This window comes from Cydia strobilella, chromosome 14, assembly GCF_947568885.1.
Source record: "Cydia strobilella chromosome 14, ilCydStro3.1, whole genome shotgun sequence".
Classification (NCBI taxonomy): domain Eukaryota; kingdom Metazoa; phylum Arthropoda; class Insecta; order Lepidoptera; family Tortricidae; genus Cydia; species Cydia strobilella.
The window spans coordinates 9145377-9170188 of NC_086054.1; the positions used below are offsets into that span (position 1 = coordinate 9145377).

At 39.2% G+C, this 24812-nt stretch overlaps 1 protein-coding gene across 2 annotated transcripts in view; it reads left to right on the forward strand.

Moving 5' to 3' along the window:
* Positions 1-17325, forward strand: part of LOC134747145 (striated muscle preferentially expressed protein kinase-like) — a 58038-nt gene extending 40713 nt beyond the window's left edge. For both annotated transcript variants that reach the window (XM_063681728.1, XM_063681727.1), the window contains exons 5-8: positions 7759-7900; positions 11074-11273; positions 14307-14459; positions 15689-17325. In XM_063681728.1, the coding sequence (XP_063537798.1) occupies positions 7759-7900; positions 11074-11273; positions 14307-14459; positions 15689-16859 (1666 nt within the window). In that variant the 3' untranslated portion in view covers positions 16860-17325. The remainder of the gene's footprint in view (positions 1-7758; positions 7901-11073; positions 11274-14306; positions 14460-15688) is intronic.
* The last annotated feature ends 7487 nt before the right edge of the window (positions 17326-24812 follow it).

Below are 24812 nucleotides of genomic sequence, written 5' to 3' on the forward strand. Positions count from 1 at the left end.
AACATCTATGATATCTACAATATGCCAACAATTTTGAGAATAACCGGGCAATGTAAATCACAGCCAGAAAATAGGCCTCAGTATTAACTTTCGGACTATTCGGACACCTAAAAGAACCATTTTTTTGTATTTAGGTCCGTTATATTATATCGAGTATAGTGGTATTACGGTTTAAATATCAATGGAGAGCGACTAAACCACTTGAGGTTTGCAGACGATCTAATAATAATTTCTGAAGATCCAAAAAGCTTACAAAAGATGTTAAAACAACTGGTGTATGAAAGTGATAAAGTAGGGCTATCAATGAACACTGAGAAAACTAAAATAATGTCAAACTCGGAAAACATCCCTATAATTGTTAACAGCCAAAATATAGATTATGTGAACGAATACACATACCTTGGACAGATCATATCGCCAATAGACCTTACAATGAAAGAAATAAACAACCGAATCACTTTGGCATGGAAAAGGTACTGGTCTCTCAAGGAGGTAGTAAAAAACCCTCTCATACCAATGAAAGCGAAGAGCAAAATATTTAATTCATGTATACTACCTGTAATGACATATGGATGCCAAACATGGAGCTTAACTAATCATAGCATACGTAAATTAGAAACTTGCCAACACAGTATGGAGAGAAGCTTACTAAACATAAAACTAAGAGATAAAATAAGACTAGATGCTATAAGGAACAAAACTGGAATTACAGATATCACTTATTGCATTAAAAAACTAAAATGGAGGTGGGCAGGCCATATGATTAGAAGTAGTAAGGATAAATGGTCTAGGCAAGTAACAGAGTGGTGCCCGAGACAATTCAAAAGAAAAAAAGGGAGACAACGAAGTAGATGGGAAGACGATATAAAGAAAATAGCGGGAATTACTTGGAAAAGACAAGCGCTGAATCGCATTCAGTGGCGTACTCTAGGGGAGGCCTATGCTGGACAGCAAGACAATCTTCACGTACCGGTGTCAAATAAATAAATAAGATTATTGTAACTATATTTAAAGAATGATTGTAAATAAAGGCTATTATTATTATTATTATAGTGGTATAACGCTACCAAATGTCAATTCAGATAATGAACATTCAGCATGCACTAAATGTTTGCCAGCTGTGAATCATACTTTATAATCGTAACACATGGGATAGCTGTCAGCACACTTAGTCACTTGTGTTATCCAAGTCCTTAAATGCAAAACCGACCAAGGATAAAAATAAGGAAACTTTCTTAAGTGATTGCAAGTACAAGAAACTAAGCAAAATTACAATGCATAGTGCGGCATAAAATAGTAGAATTAAAATAAAATGGATTGAAAAAAAATTACATACTAAATTCTACGTCAAAAATGTAACAGTTACGTAGGAACTGGCGCCCTCATTTATTTTCTACAATTTCTTGTTAGACGATATATATTTTGAGTGAAAAATTAAAGTTTATTTTTATTTTCTATTGCAAATTGTACCACATAATTTTCAGAGCAATAGGCCTTTCGATGGAATGCATTCTAAATTCGTTCATTTAATCGATCCGAAATTATCCGAGCAATCCCAAGGTATGAGTCACGGGAGCACGCTGGAATAAACGGTTTTATTTAAACCATACGGGTTAAGGTCGTTTGCACACAGAAAACGGAGTACAGTGTAGTACTCCAGTATAGCAAACCTGAAGACCAACCGCGAATTCACGTTCGTTTGTCTATTTGCCTATCTATCGTTCGAATATGTAAGATAACGAAAGAACCAGGGGTTTCCCCAGGAGAAGTTTATACCACTTAGTCCAATCGCTCTACCACTCGTATAGAGCCCAAGCCAAAACAAAATTCAAACAGAAATATTGTTTGCCCTGAAACATATTTACGACAAGAATATTGTCATGAAACATTTTAATGTGTAGCTACTTGTCCAATGATGTACGAATAATAATAAAATAATAAAGGCCTGGTTTAGGCCCAATATCGCCTACGTCTTTAGCTACAGATATTCTTGTAATGTTATTAATAGGCAGGATTCCAGGTGTAATTAGGACGGTCGTTGACAGACGCCGACGACAGGTGTAGCTCGTTCGTTAATTTATAAATTTCACTTTTGTCCAGTATTTTTAGAAGACGCCATCTTGAATATTTTAACGAGAAACACCTCCTGTATATGGTCTGTCATGTTTAAACATATTCGACTAGGTACTAAACATGCCATAATGTTTTATTATAAAATAAACAAGGCTCCGACTCCCCTTACCTCGAGGCGTTGGAAATCCAACCGACATCCTAATTTATGTCTAGAAAAATATATAGTTGGTCAAGCAAATCTTGTTAGTAGAAAAACGCGGCAAATTAAAAAAAATATAGGCTCGATGCGATGCGAAGGGTTATCGTCCCATAGAAAATTTGAATTCCGCGCCTTTTTCTACTGACAAGATTTGCTTGACCAACTATAAAATGTATTCTTGATTTAAAAGATTTTAAGATAGTGAGTTAATAAATTATTGACTTCCAACCCTAGGTACGTATCGAGAGAGATCCAACTCGAGAGAGATCCAACTCGTTTTTAAATTATATCTTGTTTACGTCTCGCTGGCTCGTTGATACATTAATTCGTATTGAAGTAATATTTGTCAGCGATATCATTCCGATCTATTTAAAGACTTTATTACGTGGTAAATAATGCTTATATTTTGTAGCTTAATGCTTACATCGTTATATTATTTCAAACAGCTCATTGAGTTGTGGTTAACCCCACTGGTGACTGTTGAAATCGAATATGACTAAGTTTCTAAGATCGGTACTGTTTATTATTTTAGCAACATTTTTCATCGTAATACTGCTTTGATTGATAAACTTTTAGCTGAGAATGATGCCTGTCTACTTACCTAATATTTTTAAAATATAGAGTAGCCCAGTAACTACGTACCTATTGACGTAGTCAGATTACACAAAGACTCCAAAATGGTAACCGGACATGATGCGCGGCGCCGTTGTCGTACTGAATATAAAATTATACGCGTATGCAGCGTGACGCATATCGGCATCAAAGTCAAGTGCCCCCTAAATGGATTGGGATCCGAGAGATCTTAAATTAGGTTTCCACGTTCGAACTCTACAGAGCTACAGCTCTTTATATCTAGGCGGTTAGTTACAATATAAATATGTTTCCTACTTATACGTAAATCAGGTTTTTAATATAATCAAAGTTCTACTTAGGTTACTTGATACACATAAGAGAACAAATTTAGGTACATTAGAGTAAAGCCAAGCGAGATTCCTTCTATGGGTATTGCGAGCAGTATTAAAAGAGGTTTTTGCGTTGAAGCAATAATTTTACAACCTGATTTGATACATATGAATCTTGTATCTTGTTATTTGAAAAATATAAAGTCGAAGAACTTCTGAATAGATATATTTTCACTCTGATCCCACTTCTGATGGTACAGGTACAGGACATCATTAATAACCTCTGCGCTACCACGCTTTATTGTTTAGACATTACTTTATATACGTTAAACGTTTCGCGTTTCGCTTGTAACTAATTTTAAACTGGTCGAATATAAAAGCCAGAGATGTGAAGAGTTTAAAACGGTTGCGTCTTTCTTTATGCGAGACGTCAAATGATGGCGCGAATATTTTGGCTCGTCGCCATCTTGCCGCTACGTAGTAACGGCTGCGTTCAAGATGAAAATCTACTAAATATACGTTGCTTAATAACTATAGTGATATAAAAATCGCCAATAGTGGGTCAAACGGGTGTACTACAAAGTTTTATGTAGATAAAGAATGGGCCACATCAGGCCAATTTTATCACACTTACCCGAAACATATTTATTGCTCATAGTATTACAAGAATACAGACCCTATAAGGGCACAGCAATTTATTTTTATACATACTTTAATAAACTTAATCTTATTAAGTAAATGCATTGCTAAAAAAAATGTTAAATTCTACTTTTTTCGGGAAGTATCATCGAAAAACTCCTGCAGTGAGTAATAACTTTTATCTAATTAGTATTTATTCAAGGTGCTTGCTGTTACTCTGGCATGTACCTAAGGCGGTTAACACACTGGCACCGCAAACCGCATTAGTGTGAGATCCCCCTAACTGGGTGTATGTGTAACCACATACAAGAGTTGTAAACACACTTGAATTCCTGAAATACTCAACTAAGCATGAGCATTGATATTTGCCTTAGCAGGAAACGATAACGTGCCAATTTATATAATTTTGTATAATCTATTACCTATAGCAGTCGTTATTATGTAATGGGACATGAATTAGTTTCTCCTTTGCCAACTGTTCGTTAGTGAGATTGAGAAACCCACGTGTTCCTTAATTTGACCTACGCAACGCAGAACACTCGATTGACAACTCCTTACCAAACCAAAATGTTTACAAATTTTCGTAAACTAACATGACGTAATGCTATTCCCAGCATAATATCTTTTTTTTATAAAAACAAACCGCATGATGTAGTCGCAATGGTAAACAAGGGTAGCCACAGTCAGCTGTTGACGTACGTCCATTCAAGATCATTCTAAATTTAAACTTCAATTCAGAAAAGTTGCGCGGGAAAATTATGTTTTTAATACTAAGGCGTTTCAATTATCGAATCGAAGTATACGAACGAAAGCTTACCTTTAATTTGTCACTTTTGTATTAAATCTTAATCTTTACCTTTAGTCGTTTCATAGGATCGTTTCATTTTCCCCGCTCAGTTAATCCTATTTTTTTTACCGTTTATCATTATGTGCCAATGTAAACATGACTGTAGTTAGTTTGATCTAACCATACCTATGTACTTACCTATGTGTGTGTAAATTCAGTCTCGATCACTTTTATGTGGCAGTAATTTTCTGATGTGTAGCAAAATGGGTCAAGGTGTAAGATTTCGTAACCAACTGCTACGTCATCGAAAATGACTAAGAATGACGTAAAATGCGTGAAAATAATAATGGACTTTTTCTTACATTTATTTAGACCGAAATGGTCATGGCCTAGTTGGCATGCTGTATTGAATTTTACGTTTCCCAGTATGCTAAATTTACTTGAATACAAGGTTAATTTGCTAACAATGTTATGTTCTTATCGAACCCAGGATTCAAGGTCGCGAATATTTTTACCTTTACGGTTTTAAGTAGTTATATACGATACGGGTACGATACGAGTGTAGAGGATACCATACCAGAGGGTATGTAAGTACTACCGCGAATTATTTCGTTCGTTCGTTTGTCTATTTGTATATGCGAGAGTGCCGAGTGATAAAGCCAGATAAAGAAATTTAGATTTTTCGCGATATAGCCCTCTGAGTTCACGAACGCCAGCAGTTTCAAAAACTTGATATGCACTGCATTGTAGGTGCGTTTGACAAAAAGTGACATTCTATCATCAAAGTCACATTACAGCACATGGGACATCAAAAAATCTATAGGTACCTTATTGTAGGTGCAACTTTTATTTATATGTCAGGGATAGATGAATGATGACGAAGATTAATGATACTCGATGAATGCCATTGCAAAAACGATACAATTGAAAAAATACAAATAATAGGAATGTAGTGAGGTTGACTGCGACACTTTCCAATCCAAATCTGACTGACGGTTCCTCTCAGGATGTCAGCCCCGGGCTGTCATCAGAATCAGCCAGGAACCAATCCATTAAAGCAGCTGTTCGGGTCATTCAAATACAAGCCACTGTATCGCAGCCAAACACACTCAAGCATAGACAATTTCAATACTTGACATTCCATCAAACGCAGCCGTCATAAATTCATAATAGACGGTCTGCGACATATATATTGATATCGCGTAAAGACTTGAAAATGGGTTGAGGAATCTATATCTATATACTTAATATAACGGAATTCTTCTCCGTCAGTTCGTCAAGAAGTATATTGGTAAGTTAAGTATTGGTAGCTAAGTTAATTATCTCAATATCGCGAGTACACCTGTGCAAAATAACCGTGGACAGTCTTCGCGCACCAACATAATTAAAGTCTTTGTTCCAACGAATTTACGACTCTCGCGCATTGCGAAACGCGAAATCGATTGTAGCCGACATGCTGTGCAAATATTTAATTGCCAGTGTACTTAAGGAGAATTTACGATCTTAAGCACTGAATTCTTCGACGTAACGTGTAACCATATGCGAACTTAATCCACTGTCAACTATTTTAAACCTGTGCATGTCGAAGTAATGGTTACTGATTTCGGGATTTCTGATGTGGCAACTCTACTAGTCTTTAAACTGCCTGGTATATAGGTTATACAGGTAGGACAACTATTATCTTGCATGCCGATTTAATCAACCTATATAACTAAACTAACTATACCTAACTATAGTGCAATGAAATGAAACCTTACATATTTAGGTATATTCCTCGATTAATAGTTAGGAATGACAGTTTATTTATCGGTAGGGGTTTGACTGGTGATATAATAATACAACAAATATATTTCCGACTGATTCCAACATAGCTAAAGACTCATTTAGCTCAATTGAACATCGAATGTAGTCTCTTGCCAAAACGACCTCGTAATTTAATCTCACGACGACATAAACAACAGTATTTAGCGTCAAGGTGGGATGACATCCAATGACTTTTATGCTCTGGCCGCTTGGCAATTTTCTTCGAGCTGTCGAGAGGAGAAAGTCCTTTGTATCGATGGCTTGGCGCCGACCTTGGCGTTCTGTAGAGGTGCGACAAATCGCATTCCGTCTTCTCGGGTCGAGCGGGACGGGTGACAGCTCGAGTCTCGCGTCATAGGTGAACATCGGTAGTATTTGTTTCGGCCAAACGGTGCTCATACTTAGTGAGATCCATTTTATTTGTTCCCAGGAAATTTAAACAGAACACCATGCTACAAAGGCACCTTACGACCGTCTGCTCTGACTGTCCCACAGTACTCATAAATTTTCTACGCATGTCTCATGAATACGAGCTTACTATCTATTACAATTCTGAAATACCGACGTAATCTTAAAGAAAACAGAATTCCACCGCTTCTCCTTAGTGTGCCTATACCACTCGCTGTATTTACACGTTTATTTTAGCACCGTACTGACTTTGGCAACAGCCCGGAAATTTTTACGTTGAATTCGAGCGTGTTTTCTTATAAATCGAACAAGAGTGATTCATTTAGACTTGTAAAATAACGTATGAGTTTGACTGAAGTAGTCAAGAAATAGACGCAGGAAGTACAAACTGACGATGTTTATTTACAAAAGGCTGGAGCGATTACTTGACGTTATTGATGACGATAAGCTCAACGGATAAAGAAGTAGAACTTTACAACAATCAAAGAGGAACGTCACTCCATCATGTGTACGCTCCTATCCTATCTAACATGGCACACTGCGTCCGATTCGCACGTCGCTCCGAAGTTTGAGCGAGACAACACGCTATGCGCGTATTATAGCGACATCCCGCTCACGTCCCGTCACGTCACGTCACGTCATTAGAAAGGGACAGCATGATTCGTCCCTGAATCGCTGTCAAACTTCGGTTTTGTAGGAAGTGTCATTTCTGTACGGTAGTACTAATTTATTCTGTGGTTGAGGATGCGGTCATTTTCAAGATTGATTTTACTCTGAAACGATAGAGGATTACTTATTTCTGTTAAATGGCACATAGGTGGCCTATACTTGTGATCTTTAGGGATTCTTTTTTGGTCAACCCATAGGGGAATTTCAGCAAAATTATTTTCTTACGAAGTTACCCGTTTACCCCTGTTCTACCTACTAAAATCTAATATTATTCTCAGGATCACAGGCGGTGAGCTGTTCGAACGGGTGATAGATGAGGACTTCGTGCTGACAGAGAGGGCATGCACGGTTTTCATGCGGCAGATCTGCGAGGGCATAGAGTTTGTTCACCGGCAGAACATACTTCACCTGGATATGAAGGTTAGTTCACAAAACTAACTAAGAATAATCTGGCAAATGCATGTTGTAGGTTAAGTAAACGAAGGCGGAATTTTTGATAAAAATAGACCCAAAAGAACGATCCACCATCTAAATTTTTAATTGCACATTGCACGAATGCACGCCTATTTCTACTTACAAATTAGTTTCCTTGACGGGGGGCGTATTTACCCTAGGGCCAAGGGGGCCATGGCCCGGGGCGGCAGGCTGCGGGGGGCGGCGCAGGCCGCCGCTGCCTTTCAGTTGCTTTCAATTTTGGGTGCCTCTGTGGCGCCCCAATTTATTTTTTGTGGTGTTACTGGTACTAGACATAATTTAATTTCAAGTAAGTAACTATTTGTCTTATTCGTTGTCTACTTCCAGTAGACATTACAATTTTTACAGTGCGTTTACGCCCCTTTGCCTTCTACCATCTTTACCCACGTCGGATTGTCGTCGAGTTCTCATAATGTCGCCCTGTGACGTCGCTCTTCACATCGCCTTAAGGCCGCGGGCTCCAGTTAATGCTTTTTAGCGCTGCATGCTTGACGGCATAAACGCCGTGAGCGACGTCTAGGCGCCGGCCATTGCGTCAGCAGCCGCTATATCGTGTACGACGTCCGTACCTCTGTGGCGCACAGCGTCCAGACGCTGTTGCCGACGTCAACCGGAAACCGTACACTATATATATTAATTAGCTTAGAAAATGTAAAATTGAAAAATATTTAGTTCGTTGAGTCGTTATCACAGTGAACTCACAATGGTCTTAAGCGCCATATAGAAGCTTTTGGCGCTTAAGGGTTCCCCACGTATGTCGATGCGGAATCGGCAAAATCCGATAGCAAAGAGCTTTATGTCTGCGCAATAAGAGCGAAAAAGTCGTCATTCGGCTCGGTTCGCATCGGCCGGCGCCTGCTTTTTCGCTCCTATTGCGCGGACATAAAGCTTTTTCCTATCGGCTTTTGCTCAATGCGCGTCGAGATATCAGATATCTTTATCTGGGGAGACCCTAAGTCCTTTATGCCAATTTACGTATTTTGAAAAATTTCCTAAAACTGGATCGACAAAAAAAAATATTTTATCATAGAATCAGGTCACAAAATTTCACGAGAATCGGTTAAGATTTGCGACCTGTAGAGGAAAACACCTGGACATACGAAAGCAAAATGTCCGAGTTAAAACGGAGACCTTCGCTGACGCTTCGGTCATAATAAGAATGGCGAACTAAAAGGTCAGGTTGCGAGCCCTGAAAAGCTTAAAAGTCGCGCCTTCCAGAAGACCCGAAGCATTCCAGCATTTCCAGCAAGTCGCGCCTTCGCTTTAATTTGAGGGAACGCCAAAGGTCGAGTAGCAGGAGAGCCGAGATCACATTAGTTCCAAGCTCCAAGCCAATTCCAAACTCTCCCCTCCTCCAGCTCTGTCTTCGGCCTTGCATAGCTCGGCCTTTGATGTCACGTGTCACATGGTCATTGCTCCAATCCCAACATAGATTTTTTTCCACATCGACCTTTGGCTTTGCACGGAAGAGCGCCGCAATTGGACGATCCGGGACTTTAGCACTATGCAGAGCTCGTCTACTTGGACATAGATTTTTGTCCCAGCTCAACTCCACTGAAGCTCGCCCTCCGCCCGGCCTCTCTCTCCGGCGGTCTCTTGGGCCCGCAGAAAACTTTAATCATATTCGTAGCCTTCAGCCTCCCTTAGACATGACCAGTGCTTTAAGCTCTTTCTTCTACAGTTCGGCCTTCAGCCTCACAGGGCAGCACACCGCAATCGGACGCTCCAGGCCTCCACCCTTATGCAGAGCTCGGCCGTCGGCCTCGCTCACAATTGGCTAGAGGTTCGATTCCAAGCTCTGCAGAAAGGCACTAAGAAAAAATTATGCTTTTGTGTTTACTTCATGGGTCATGGGGGGCGGCAGGGACCCAATGGCCCGGGGCGCCAAATTTTTAAATACGCCTCTGTCCTTGACTATAATATACCTATGCCATAAGCATGCCATAAGGCCTCGTAAAGATTGTAAAGAAAGAAATGTCCTTGTGACTTAGTCGTTCAGCCAATGACATAATTCCATATAAAATGTTGAACCTTATTGCACCGAAAATTATCAGAAATAAGTAATCCCTTGTGTAACCCAGTAAGTAACCATTTTCATTTATCAAAATATGAATTACATTCCGATCGCAATAATTCTTGGCTGGAACGCTCACGGTCTTAATAAGACGCATGCGCTCACAGGCTAGCTCACATATGGCACTAAGTATAACAAGCCTGCCCTTATGCCACCTATGTTATGTATTAATTATCCTAACCCGTCCGATCTCAACAATGTGGCACTGTGATTGCATGGCCCAAGTCCAGTCTTAAATGAAAATAGCGGAAATCCAAAGCGCGGGAGGTTTATGATTGTCTGTCCGCCATAATTGTTTATTCAACGTACCGCGTTATTTCTGATGACTCTCCGCGAAAATACAAACTGTCGTTTAATTTTAGATGTTATGACGTTGAAACTATGATTCGGTATTCAATAATTTTGGGTTTGAGCCATCATTACAGTCGCAAATAGCTTGAAACGAGTAATTTATTTGTTATCCAACTACCACCATAATAAATTTAAATTACCTTTTCGAATGCAGAGGCGTTTATTTGCGAACACTAATCTTAACGGATATGATGGTTGTGCTTTTCAATCTTCAATCGTTTGTCTCATGCGTCACGCTCGCATTCACGTACCTAAAATGGAACAAAAAAATCCATACTAAATTGTTGCCATGTTTAAGCATTTTATGTCAAAAATGTGACAGTTACGTAGAAGGTGGCGCCCTCATTTACTTTCTATTATTTTATGTCGCACATGTACTTGTTAGAACGTGTTAGGTACAATGACAGACGACAAAAGCGCGACCATAGGTCCGCTGGTCGATCAAGCTCTCTAAAACTATCTTATTTCAGAATTGGCCAGAATAACTGAGAGGAGTTTAGAAAATATAAACATTCAACAAACAACCACGGAATAAAATAAAAATACATTGTCAATCGATACTCATTGTGGTTGTTATTATTTAAGGTATTCAATAAACTTCAATAAAATAAAATAAAAGAGTAAATGCAATGTCATACAAACAAGATAGGTACGTTATCCCTTCAATAAAAGATAAAACCCAATATTCTTACAGCCCGAGAACATCCTCTGCCTGACCAAATCGGGCAACCGTATCAAGATCATCGACTTCGGCCTCGCGAGGTTCTTCGACCCCGAGAAGAAGCTGCAAGTTCTGTTCGGGACGCCCGAGTTCGTGGCGCCGGAGGTCGTCAACTTCGACCAGATCGGATACGGCACGGACATGTGGTCCGTTGGCGTCATCTGTTATGTGCTGTGAGTGTCTGCCTTGAGGCATCTCTTCACTTCAGGAAGCCAAATGACAATCGTTGATAGAAAATGCCAATCGAAACTTAAATAATGTATGGAAACAGTCACGTGACTTTTCGTAGTATCTGTCATCCCGAAACATTTCTTCTTTTCGTTTGGGGTTTATCGATATACGATTGTTATCTTGGCTGGGCTCCCAGGTTCTGCACCGTTGTTATTGTCTGGCAAGCCAATTCTGTAAGTATAAAAAGTCAGCTCTGTTATTAATAGAGAGAGAGAAGTATCTGTGCTATAAAAAAAAATTAATTTCGCCTTTTTCTACTGAAAAATCTGTTTGGCAGACACTAAGATTACTAAGAACGAGGTTCTTTATCGATCTACTTACCTCTGGGTTTGGGCTTGAAGAATTGTCACCAGATTGCGTCTCGATGTGTATCTTCATCGCGTAGATAAGTGATTTGCCCCTGTTTCTCCATTATTTCTGACATTCTTGACAGAGTTACACTATTTCGTAGACCATCACAAACGTTGGAAATGGCGTCACGTCAGACCTAGATGGCCTACAAACTATTAAATAAAGAAATATAATAAGTAATGACAAACGGTCAAAGTCAAATATAAGTATTTGGCGGATCAAGTGACCAAAACACTCGAAAAAAATAACCAACGGAAATGTTGTGTTCCTTTGGTAATGAATGTAACCTTGGAACAGTACGCAAATAAAAGAAAACACGTGCATACATTAACCGGCAATTTTGTATTTTTAATATTTTATGCGCAGATAGTCACGCTGCTCTAGTGTGTTTCTTTTATTTAAGTACGTATGTTGTATGATTTTTAAACAATTTAAAAATAAGTAACTTAAAGAGGGTAACAACGGGACCCTATTACTAAGACTCCTCTGTCCGTCTGTCTGTCTGTCACCAGGCTGTATCTCATGAACCGTGATAGCTAGACAGTTGAAATTTTCACAGATGATGTATTTCTGTTGCCGCTATATAACAACAAATTCTAAAAACAGAATAAAATAAATATTTAAGTTTGGGCTCCCATACATCACGTGATTTTTTTGCAGTTATTTGCGTAATGGTACGGAACCCTTCGTGCGCGAGTCCGACTCGCACATGGCCGGTTTTGTTCATATGACTGTCACCAATGTCTCCATGTATCCAGTTGCAACAATCTTGCCTCTTTACGCCGTAATAAAGTCGTACCCTAACTTTACCTACGTATTAATAAATCTACTTTGACGTTCATTTTGAGAGTGATATTGTTAGCAATAATAAAGCGTTGTAAAGCGGTAGTTGTTTTGGACTGATCCCCTGGGTCTCTGCCATAAACGCCAAATCAAACCGACATCGCTATGCCGCATTGATGTTCCGGTGTGAGTCATGTTCAATCTCATTCAGTGCCACTGAGCGTGGGTAGTTTGAGCTTCGGGTTTCAATCAAAAGCGTAAATTTATCGTACGTATGGAGTAAACAAAAAGCTAACTCAGTCCAGGTAGGGTAGACCAAGGCGAATCGGATCACAGGGCGGATCGGATCACGATGAAAAATCCGTTGATAACTGAAATATTGCATTGATATGAGCACACTAAAATTTCTCCGTACGTTTCTTCTCTTAGCCTGCGACGTCAGTCGTAAGAAATAGTTTAAATATCAACATATTTTTAGTTTGATCTGATTCGCACTGTGATCAGATTTGCCTCGGTCTACCCTATACATGGTGGCTAAAAAATAAGTGCATTCCCGTTGCCAGGAAGGTTTTGGGATTATACTGAGCAACTTTTACTATGGGACCAACCACGAAATCGCGATAAAAATGTACCCTCCGATAGAAAATGGACCAGCCAAAATGTATGAAACAGCCAAATTTTTTTTCGCGATTTCGGGGTTAGTCCCATAGTAACAGTTGCTCAGTATAATCCCAAAACCTCCCTGACAACGGGAATGCACTTATTTTTTAGCCACCCTGTATAGAACTACAAGTTAAAGTCATAACTGTCCAAAATAGGCATGCAGTGACTGGGTGGCTACCACGAAATTCTATATCCATAAATTTTTATCGCTCTTGCATATTTATGTGACAATACACATGTTGACAATTTCCGACTTTCGATGTTTGCGGTAGTCCCCCCGCGGGCGCAGCATGGTTCCATTTTTATCGCCTGTCACTATGCCCGTCACTTTCGCACTTACATACTTGTTAGAACGTGACAGGCATGGTGACAAGCGATAAAAATGCGACCGCGCTACCGCCGCAGGATCTGAGGGCCTACCGCGAACCACGTTCGACGTGTTGCCTCCCTGTCACACTTACGTACGAATTTACAAGTGCAACAGAGAGGCAACACGTCGAACGTGGTTCCCTCTGCAATCGAAAGGCCTGTCAAGACGGGGACAATTTTCGCCAATCTGATTAAATTGTCCGATCAAATCAGGCCGTGCGGAAGCAAACGAACGCTAATTTAGAGCGCTCAAATATCACAATAAATTTAAAATTGGTGAAAGTGGCCAAATTGGCGTTTGCGTCCGCACAACCTGATTTGATCGGACAATTTAATCAGATTGGCGAAATAAAATTCCCGTCTGGATCTGGACAGGCCTTAAAATGGCAGCACTGGCCATACAGTATCTTCCCGCTTGACTAGTGTTGCCAGATTAGATTTAAAAAAAAAAAGCCAGGACCAAACGTTTGAGTTACAAACTGGAAAAGTCTAGAATTCTAGATATTTGAGTCACAAAGTGGAAACAAACTGAAACTGTCTCTTCTCTATATTGTCCCGAGCGGGGGCGTAGCTAGAGGATATGGCACTCAGGGCAGTCACCAAATTTGCGGTGCGTTTAGGGGTGACGACTGACAAAAGTTTCCCTGCTGCTGCCTTTTGCCCATTTTGGCGCCCCCCCTTGGATGGCGCCCGGGGATCTTGCCGCTCTGCCCCCCCCCCCCCTAGTTACGACACTGGTCCCAAGCCCTTCTGTTTCCCTTAGGCTATCTGCTTTAGTAGCATTTTTAAGGATGTTTTAAATCTTTCAGTTTATCGGGCCTATCACCATTCATGGGCGAAACAGACATAGAAACTATGGCAAATGTCACAGTTGCTAAATACGACTTCGACGACGAAGCATTCACAGAGATCTCCGAAGACGCGAAGGACTTCATCGGGAAACTGCTCGTAAAAGACAAAGAGTAAGTTTATTAAGATTATTTCAATTTACAATCATCCTCAAAATATTACAATGTACATACAAATTATGTCAAAACAATGTTTAAAATATCATAACAACGATTGGCTGATACTCTAGAGATTGTATATGAATCTCACACCATCCTTAATTCCATTAGAATTCAAAATATCGATGTGGTGTGGAGGTGGTATATGAAGCCAGATTACGGAGTTGGTATTAGCCTATTCTCTGTTTAGACATATTTTGAGGGAAATTGTAAACTTTATGTTGTGAGAACCTAGTAAAAAGATGCTTGCATGAAGCATCTTCTTGTGATTAAAGCATGAAAAAACTGTGATAAAAATAAAATGACAATACCTACATAAATAAAACGAAAATGACTTCGCAACGTAACGGCATTTTTGAGTGCCAAATCCGTTGTGACGTCATTTCCCATTTAACGCCGTTTGGAAAAACGCCCTTTGCTTTTGTTTGTTTTCTCGTTGATTACAAATTGAAATGTTGCCAATGCTAATTTTACGTGGAGTTATGAAAACATCGACTGTTTTTGTTTTGTCCTTGAAAAAAATCGTCAGTTGAACGACCTAATGATCATTTTGAATAAAATATGTTCATTTAAGTATTTCGTTGCCGCGCCGGGCACATGTGACCGATTTTAGTATTCAAAATTAAAAGCGCGGCGTGAACGCCGCATTGAAATGTGTAGTCGTAAATGAAATCGGACATAAAACTTCAACAGTTTTATACCATTTGATTCCGGTGCTCGTCACTAAAAGCTGCATAAAAGCCAGCCTGTCGATAAAGACCCCTTGTTACTTTATTGCATCCAACACAAAATCTAACAAGTCATTTTAATACTGTACCATATAAACTGTTCACGTGCTAACCTTCCTCTATGTATGTAGTTATTTAGTTGCATGGTAGAGTTTCATACAAAATTTATAAGTAAAGTATGGCCGCAGAATTTTGTCCAATCGGACGAACGCATTCAAATGAGTGCAGTTTGAGACCACTAGCTGTCGCGATCTGTTTTAACCACTGACAAGAAAATCGCTAGCGACCGAGCACATATGTATGCGCGTCGCTTCAGGCCTGAAGAAGTAGGCTAGTTGCTGCTATTTGATTTTTAATAATCGTAGTACCCTTTTGTTTCCTTGCACCGCCTCTTCTTGTCCCATCCTTATCACGCACTCGTGGTGTTGGGGTTAGTAACAAGGGTTCTTGTCGCAGGTTGCGGCCCAGCGCGACGGAGTGCCGGCGGCACCGCTGGCTGGCGCGCCGCCCGCCGCCGCCGCCGCGGCCCGCGCCGCAGCCCTCGCCCAAACACGAGCTCGACGTCGCCAAAGACAACCTCAGGATCTTCGTCGAGCGGTGGGGGGAGCACCCCAACTCGCCCTACGTCTTCGATAACCACGCGCACGAAATCACCTGCCTCGCCGACGGCAGTTGCGAGCGATCTTCTATCGGCGGCTGCTCTCCTAGTCCTCGGAGCTCCTTGTCGAGCTCGCCCGATGCGGTATTCGATGAGGAAGACTTGGAACCTCCGCCGATGAGAGAGACTAGGTACTTAGCACCGAGGTACAACCCGGTCGAGAGACGAGCGTCCGACAGTTCTTGCTTCCTCCATAAAAGACAGGACGTCCTTGTACGGAAGAATCTAGCTGAGGAAATCAAGAAGTTATCGGATCATCTCTTCTTGTTATCGACTATGAATACGGACCTGGCTAATAACAATAATGTAAAAGAATTAGACAAGAATATAACGGAATCTAAAACGGTCACAAAGGAGGAAAAAAAGTTAACAAATGGTTTCAAAAGGGAAACTAATACGACAGTCACAAAATCCGTCACAAATGGAGATGCTAGCAATAAGGGAAAGAAGCTTTTTACATCGAAATCTAGTCACAGAGTAACTTCCACGTTTTTGGCTGAAAAGGAACCGACTAGGCCGGTGACGAGCAGCATGCCCTGGGCGAAGTCAGCTCGATCCAAAAAAGTCACTAATAGCAGTAGAGACGTAGCCGATCAGCCTTTGGAGAGGCGAAACAGCTTCTTCAATGAGTTCGACAAAAGGCGAGAGAAAATAGATAAACTGGTCAACGGTTCAGAGAATGGAAGACAGGTGCCATATAGACGAGGCGACGAGAACAATGCTCATAGGACTAAGGACCTCCTTCTTCATCTTTTAGAAAAATGGGGCGAATCAGAAGTAGAAGGCGAGAGAGCGGCTGGAGGCACCTCAAATGGCGGTAGACACCAGTCCATATCCTTAGAGTGGTCGCCATCGAATCAGCTGGCACAGTCCTCCATGTCAAGCCTCCACGCCTTCTACCAAAGACAGACCTCAGAAGACAAAGCGCAAAGAAAAATAATAACGAACAATATTCAGAGTACGAAATGATTAACTTCTAGTGCCATGGCTCTGTTACCAAAGTAACAAGATGAGATTAAATTATTGTATTTTTAAGGTAATTTTAGAGACGATGAAATGACAATGTTGTAATTATCTAGTCGACAAATCGCAGTTCGCTAATCACTCCTGGAGCAAGACTGAAACAATTCTGTAGGAGATGTTTTATACTTACAATGATAATAAGAATCTTAGTCTGATGGCTGATAACTTTTCTTCTTCTGTGTCAGTTTACAGTAACATTTGTACTTAATTTTGTACTTAGTGAATCAGTCACACATACATATATATATATTATAATAAGTTCGTCTACGCCATTGCGCCTGACCTATATTATAGTGAATTATGTTTGTTACTTAACTAAACTCAGTTACGTACAAGGATGCTGTAATAATTTTATTATACCTCTTGTTTTACGATATTTTGTTGTTATAAATAATAAGGTTTTTATTAAAAATGTGTGTTTTATTTAAATTATACATATCCAATCCAAGTTTTAAAGTGAAACGGAACTTCTCAACTGTTAGAGCGTTTTTACATTGTTCGACATCCGATATCCAACGTCCGATAACATACATCCGATAATGACGGTCCGACGGGTCGAAAGGATGCATGGTGCCTATTTCCTATTAATAAAAACCGCTGCTAACCTAAGGCCGCCTTTATTGCATTAAGATTTTTTATTATTAATTAGGGTTTCATGAATAAATAAATATAGAAAAACACATATATTTCTACTTCTAAACGATATCGGGTCGGTCAATGTGAAAACGCTCTTACCACCAACTTAAACAGTGGTAACTCACGAGATCACAGACATCAGTGGCAACAGGTAAAAATATAATATCCCCAAATTCGTATTATTACACCTCTGTATCAAGTTACTTACTTTCTAGCGACCGCCTGCCTGCATCCGCGACCCTCCGCCACCCGTGGCTGATTCAGTCGGCGCTCTGCACGGAGCTACACGTCACGAAGTCCAAGCTGAAGCGGTACGTCATCAAGAAACGGTGGGCCAAGGCCGTCTCCGCTGTCATAGCGCTTAAGAGGATGGGCGCCAAGTTTGAGGACGTCTCTGAGCATAAGGAGAATGTTTAACCCTATGAACGAGGCGCCTATCGTGCGGTGCGGCGCGCGTTCGTATACCTTGTCGGAATTCAAGAATCAAGAAGCTTGATAAGGCGCGTCTTTGGCGGTCAAAGTGTTAAGCCCGGTTCACATTTGTCTGACGTGTCGTGTTGTGTTGTGTCGTGACGCATATCGGTTTCATACATTTAATGTCTCCTGTACACCATGGCCCAGCGTAGGCCAGTCTAAGGGAAGCAGCTATACGGTGGAATGAGATAGCAATATCACTTGCTCCCTCTAACGCATAAATGCGTCCCTTGGACTGGCCTACACTGGGCCATGGTGTATAGGAGCCATAATATGGTTGCGTTCACATATTTGTCTGATGCACGCTGCGTCAGACAATTGTGGTCGGTAAAAAAAAATGTACGCGCTACTTTTTTAGATTTTGGAAGAATACCTTAACTCTCGACTTTTTAACAATCCAAAATTTTTCAAACTTCATCCCTTTAATTTTTGTATACCTACCTAACTTTATATAATATATACCCATTTCCTTACTGATATACATAAAAAAAATCTGTTAGGATCGTAATCGGTCGTGATTCTGAATAAAATTAATATAATATTTCTAATTATTACGTTTACGATTGTTTAGAACGACCGATTAAATTAATCCCTTGGATTTATTCCTTTTATAAATATTGCATATCGTATATTCATAAGTACTTACTTAACTTAATTAGCTTTAAACCCGAGTGCTACTCGTATTGTCTCTAACTCGTAAATTTTAACGTTCAATAAAATGAGTAAGAAAACTATAAACGATGAATATTAGTCATGTCACGAATATTGATCTTGTTTAACTGCAAGTTAGATACCTACCTAGGTATCCCTTCTTTTTAAACACTTCAATGTCAGTGATTTATAATTAATATTATGGTTTAATTATGAATCTATACCTACTTAATTATACCTGTACTTACTGGCTTTTATTGACATATAGTTATTGCTAGAAACCATGCCATAAAGAAGGGCCATAATAATATAATATTGATAATTATTCTATAAATATTTAAATAAAATACCTATCAATATTAATACACGTCAAATTATTTCATAAAAATGGTGCCAACATTTTGTACCTAGGTTTATATAGGTATGTAGCAGTTTACTGATGTTAACTACTGTATAATCTCAATTTAGATCTGTTATTTGTTCTCAGTATTTATTATAATCGTAAAATATTAATCTCAACTGTTTACAACCACGAAGCTATTAGATATGAAATTTTAAATTAAGAATTAGATTAGACTATATCTTCAAAATCTTAATTGGTATTTAAATATAATTATTTTTTTTGCATTTAAGTACCGTTGATTTATTTGGTACTTAGGTATCACTCAAAGTAGGTACTAAATGGTGAACTTAGGCGTCACCTAAGTACCTAATAAGGAAGCTGATAAGGTGGATCCTTGAGAATTATATGTAAGAATCCACGCAAATGAAAATGTTATAAGAAGGTTATAAGTATATGGTTATTGCCTACTTAGCAGCTTTTTAATTTAGGTTACCTACCCATCTACTTTCGAGAAATTGTGGGTTATAGGATTTGCACTTTATTATTAATTATCACGTCATAATAATTGTAAATAACTATATTTTTTTAAGATCGAATGAAAGACATTAACGACTAACGCTAGTTTAAAGTTTGTTGCTAATATTAAGAGCGCAATATGGATCTGAACAGTGAGCTAGATTATTGTTACTCGCATTGTTAAGCGCGGCTCACATTTATTTGTCTGACGTGTCGTATTGTGTCGTGACGTATGTCGCCCCCTCCACACTCGTGCGTGAATCGCGGCGCGAAGCCGCGAACGCGAGTGTGGAGTCGATTTCGCGGATCTGCGAAATCAACTCAATTCGTCAACCTTACACGCAGCCTATTTTTTATGAAATCTAATTCCAGAAAATAACATGGTAACAAAGTAGGAAAATTTACTTATTTTTAAAATGTTTAAGTTATTTGCGCGCGAAAAGTTGCCGTGTGTTTGTACGTTCTAGTGCTTAAAAGGGTTAATTCCTGTTCCAAATAAGGGCCTAAATTGTATTTTTCCGGATAGTTATCTTTCCATACATATTTTTAGTTGGTGTGTTATAATTTCATAAACCCTGTATTAATATTTTAAGACTTAAATTTTAGGTTCATATAAAACAATTAATTGATTGCATTTAATTTCATAAAAACAAAGACACTTGAATGAAAACAGATTTAAATAAATTTATGATAAGAAGGAAAGCTGGTATTATTGTTGTCCTTTTCTTTTAGACCATTTTCAGATGGGGTACCCAAAGAAGCCGGGCAAAAATAAAAGCTTGGTAAAAGATATCGTATTCACAACACGTTATTACTTTTTGTCTATGAGTGAGTGAGACAACAATCCGCAAGTTCTTTCGTTTTTTTCAGTATTGTCATAAGATAAACTGAGGGAAATGTCAAATGGTCCTATGTGGTTCTATAATATAATCCAGCCAAATAAAATATAAGTTCGTTATTTCACAGGTAGGTGTCAACTGTAACAACTTGACATAGTCGTATTATTTTAGTTGAAATATTTCGGGATGTTTCAGCGGTCATCTTGGTTTATTTTAATTATATTTTTGCTATTCCTGAAAGATTGTTGGAAAACGTGCTGAGTTTTTATTTGTAATGGTTTGAAGTTCCCTTTGTGATAATGTCTTGTGTGATCGAGGGCTGTAAATCGCATACAGGAAGAAAAGAAAATACGCATGAACCGATAACCTTTAATCGGTGAGTTTTGTTCAATTTTGAAGAAATTTATTTATAGGACCTGACCCTAAACATAGAAATCGATATGTTGTTTATGTAATTATTACTTGCATTCAAGTCTATATAGATTTTTGCATATATTTTCGAACTTTTCTGCTAAGTATGAAAGGTTATATTTTTGGCATAGTGATGTATCGACCTCAGATCAATAACCTATCGACATTTACAGCTTTCTTATAGTTTGGCCCAGGACTGTCTCATTTTAATTGATGAGTACAGTCAAGGGCATAAATATATATACATTCCCAAAGTCTCAAAAATATGTGTACGCTTAGACAATAAAATCGTGTTCACATATTTTTAATCCATTTGTCTGGATCGATATTTTTGCCTTCGACTGTACCTATAGTTTTCTTTGTTCTTACTTACTGACAGATTGTGTTTGCCAGACTATAGTTTAATACTAAAAACCGGTCAAGTGCGGGTCGGACGCGCGCACCAAGGGGACCGTACTTTTTAGTATTTGTTGTTATAGCGGCAGCAGAAATACATCATCTGTGAAAATTTCAACTGTCTAGCTATCACGGTTCATGAGATACAGCCTGGTGACAGACAGACGGACAGCGAAGTATTAGTAATAGGGTCCCGTTTTTACCCTTTGGGTACGGAACCCTAATAAAAAAGACATTAATGATCATTGATGAATGTTCCTTTTATTAATATTGTTGGTCACAAAACTCAACTTTTTATTTCAGATTTCCAAAGGACGAGGAATAGGGGATATTACTGCAATGTTCTGCCACCAGAGTGCAGCACTAGCTTTTTTAGTGCACCATAGAGTAACTTGTTTATACTGTACCTTTAACAGGTTTTTGACAAGTTTTCAGGGGACCTACCGGAAAACTCGAATCCGAAATTTCGTTATCTAGCTGCCTCTTTATCGCTCGAATACGCAAGAGTGACAGAGATGTTAGATAACGAAAGTTCGATTTTCTTGTTTCGCGATAGACCCTCAGATTGTGATAGTGGCGCCACCTACACCGAGTTTCGCGTAATATTTCCTATTATTAAATAAAAAAAATATATTACACGAACGTTTTTTTTTTTTCATTTCCTATTTGGTACAGTCAGCTGCAGAGAAAAGGTACCCCACGTCCATACTAATTTACAGAACTTTGTATGCAGGGGGGGGTGCCTTTTCTCTGCAGCTGACTGTACATGACTAGAAACTATACTTAGTCTTTTAGCATTAGAAAAAACGGTAAACCATTTCCATGTGTCTTTTTATTGACAAGTTTTTTTATAAATATAGCAATATTTTACTTATGAAAGCAAAAGTATGTAAATTATCGTATATTATATTTGTTGTGACTTATTTTTAAAGTGTTTTTCGATAAAACGACACGTTAAGATCGCTCGCCTTCTTTCTAATGATAAAAAAACGAGAGGTATAGTTAGACGGTTCTGAGTGGTAGACTGCAGATGAGATAAAAGCTATATTAGGTACATGCATTAATCCTCATATCAGGCGGCTCTTTGATTCCAAGGATTGCATAATTTTTATACTTTTTAATGATTTTTAGAATATGAAAATTATAAAAAGTATAAAAGTTATGCAATCCTTGTATTCAACGAGCCGCCTGCTACAGATTTCTTGAAATTGCCGCGTTTATTCAGGTTCAACTTTCATTAGCCAGACTATTATCAATTTGCCAATTTCGTGATTATTCTTTTACACGGCACATAAACTTATGCAAAATTTATCGATATAAAAAGTCGACTCAGTTACATCCCTAACAAATTATCAAACTTATGACACCGTACGTAAATGAGAAATAACAAGCATATATGCATCTCTTTTCGACACATTATCTAATTCGTAAGGAAGTAAAGTACGGGTATACATATTTGCGAAGCATTTTTGCCCTACTTCTATGCTTTAGTCATTATTCTGAGGGGGTACCTATAGTGTCTTCTTTTCTTTTCTTGATGGACTTGAGGGCGGTGTTGCCCGTAGCCAATGTCACGTAAAAGGGTAGGAACAAAATAAATGCTCTTAGAGCACGACGCTGTTCGGTCAGTTCGGTGGTTGTTGTAGTTGTCTCGTAAAACCGATAGCTGGATTTTACGAGAAGCACGTGGACTACCGGCTGTTGACTCTAAAATGGTGGTTAAACACGCTTTGAGATTAATTCTCCATTCACTGCACACTACCACATTAGATTATTATATAATAAAGCTATCGATATTACACTTTAAACAATATTAATGAGCAAAAAACAAAGGAATTAATCACGAGGCTACTATCAAGATGACGTTCGAACCGGAAATCCTACCTAGTGTCTACCACAAACTACTGTATCTGCAGACGGCCGCACTGGCGCGCGACCTTGGTGCGGTGCGGTGCGGCGCACGTAAACGTATCGATCGTCTAAGGTGGTCGCCGTACGTGCGTTAAGGACGCAGCTATAAGTTAGAGCGAGAAAGAGATATTTTACCAAGCACCAAGGTCGCTGTCCGGTGCGGTAGTCTGTTACGGCTTTTAGAAAAATCAAAAGCCAGCCATTCTCAAAGTGTGCTCTGTTGGGGCTCCGCGAGAAAACTTGTAATAATAAGAAAAAAACAGCTCTTCTATAGGTATATCTGGTCCACAGTGACAAACGTACATTTTTAATTTCGGGCTCCGTCAAATATTTCGCTTTCCATAAGGGCTCCGTCTTCGTCACCCAAAAAGTTTGAGAACCGCTGGTCTAAGCTATAGTTTAGCAAGCCATTTCCTCCAGTAGAAAAAGGCTGCAAATTTAAACAATGTAGGCGAGGAAGAATTTACCGCCTTATTCTAATAACAAAGTGGGTTTGCCAGAGTATAATTATGCACCGACTTGAACAAAGTGAGAAAGTGTCATATTTCTTTGACATTTACATTAATGATAACACTGCTATCATGGAGACTATATAAAGGAGCCAAATCTCTATGTATGAAAAGTGTCCATCAAAAAACAGTAATTAGGCGGCGCCACTATACACCGAAATACTACCAAAACCAACTACGTAATTTGGTCGGGTTATTTGTTGCCTTATATGGTTCATGTTGTACGCATGTCCCAGAGCCTAACTAGCGCCACTGGAGAGATTAGGAACTATTATTTAAAGCTGAAAGCGGTCACATAAGAGATTGGCATCCTTTACTCCATCCATCCATAACTGCTATAGCACTTTGTCTTTGAAGAATTATTAGCTTGGACTCTACAGCCTTGAAATCTAAGGAAGGGCCTACCGCGAAACAGAAATTTCGTTATCTGCCTCTCTATCACTCGAATCCGCAAGAGTGATAGAGAGGCAGATAACGTAATTTAGATTTTCGAGCTTAGTGGTTAGGCCCTCTAGTTCGCCCTTGGAACGCCACGTCTATTGTACATAACGCGCCATCGTAAACCTTATTGTAATGCACGAAGGTTATTATTTAACTGTAGGTAACCGAGTGCGTCAGTAGCGGTCTCTGGCAGGTTAAAAGTGAAAGGGTTATCCATTTTTAGCCATTGAACGATTTAATTACATACTTATACAGGATGGCTAAAATAGAAGTGCAATCCCGCAAAAAAAATATGGTGATTTTGGGGTTGGTCCCATAGTAAAAGTTGCTCAGTATAATCCCAAAACCACCCTGGCAACAGGAATGCACTTATTTTTTATTAATTTATAATTTCAACCTTAGCAGTTCGAATTAAGGTTCAAATTACTTTGCACACAAAACGCGTCTTTTTATGAAATTAATCGCCAAAACGTGGCCGTTTAGATTTTTTTTTTGTTAAACATCGTCAATTATACATATGGCTGAAAAGGGGTTACATTTAGCAGCAAATGTTGCTAACTTAGCAATGCCACGTGAGCAAGTTTTTAAAAATGATGCACAATTCAATAATAAAATCGTATTTCCAGCAGTTTGAACAATAATGCTTATGCTTAGCTACCTCTACCAGACTTGGCTCATTCCGCGATTTCGTCGCGTCACTACATGCGGCCCACACCAATTTTGGTGTCTAACCATAATAGTTGCCGCCGCTACGGAACGGCCGCCTGCTCGC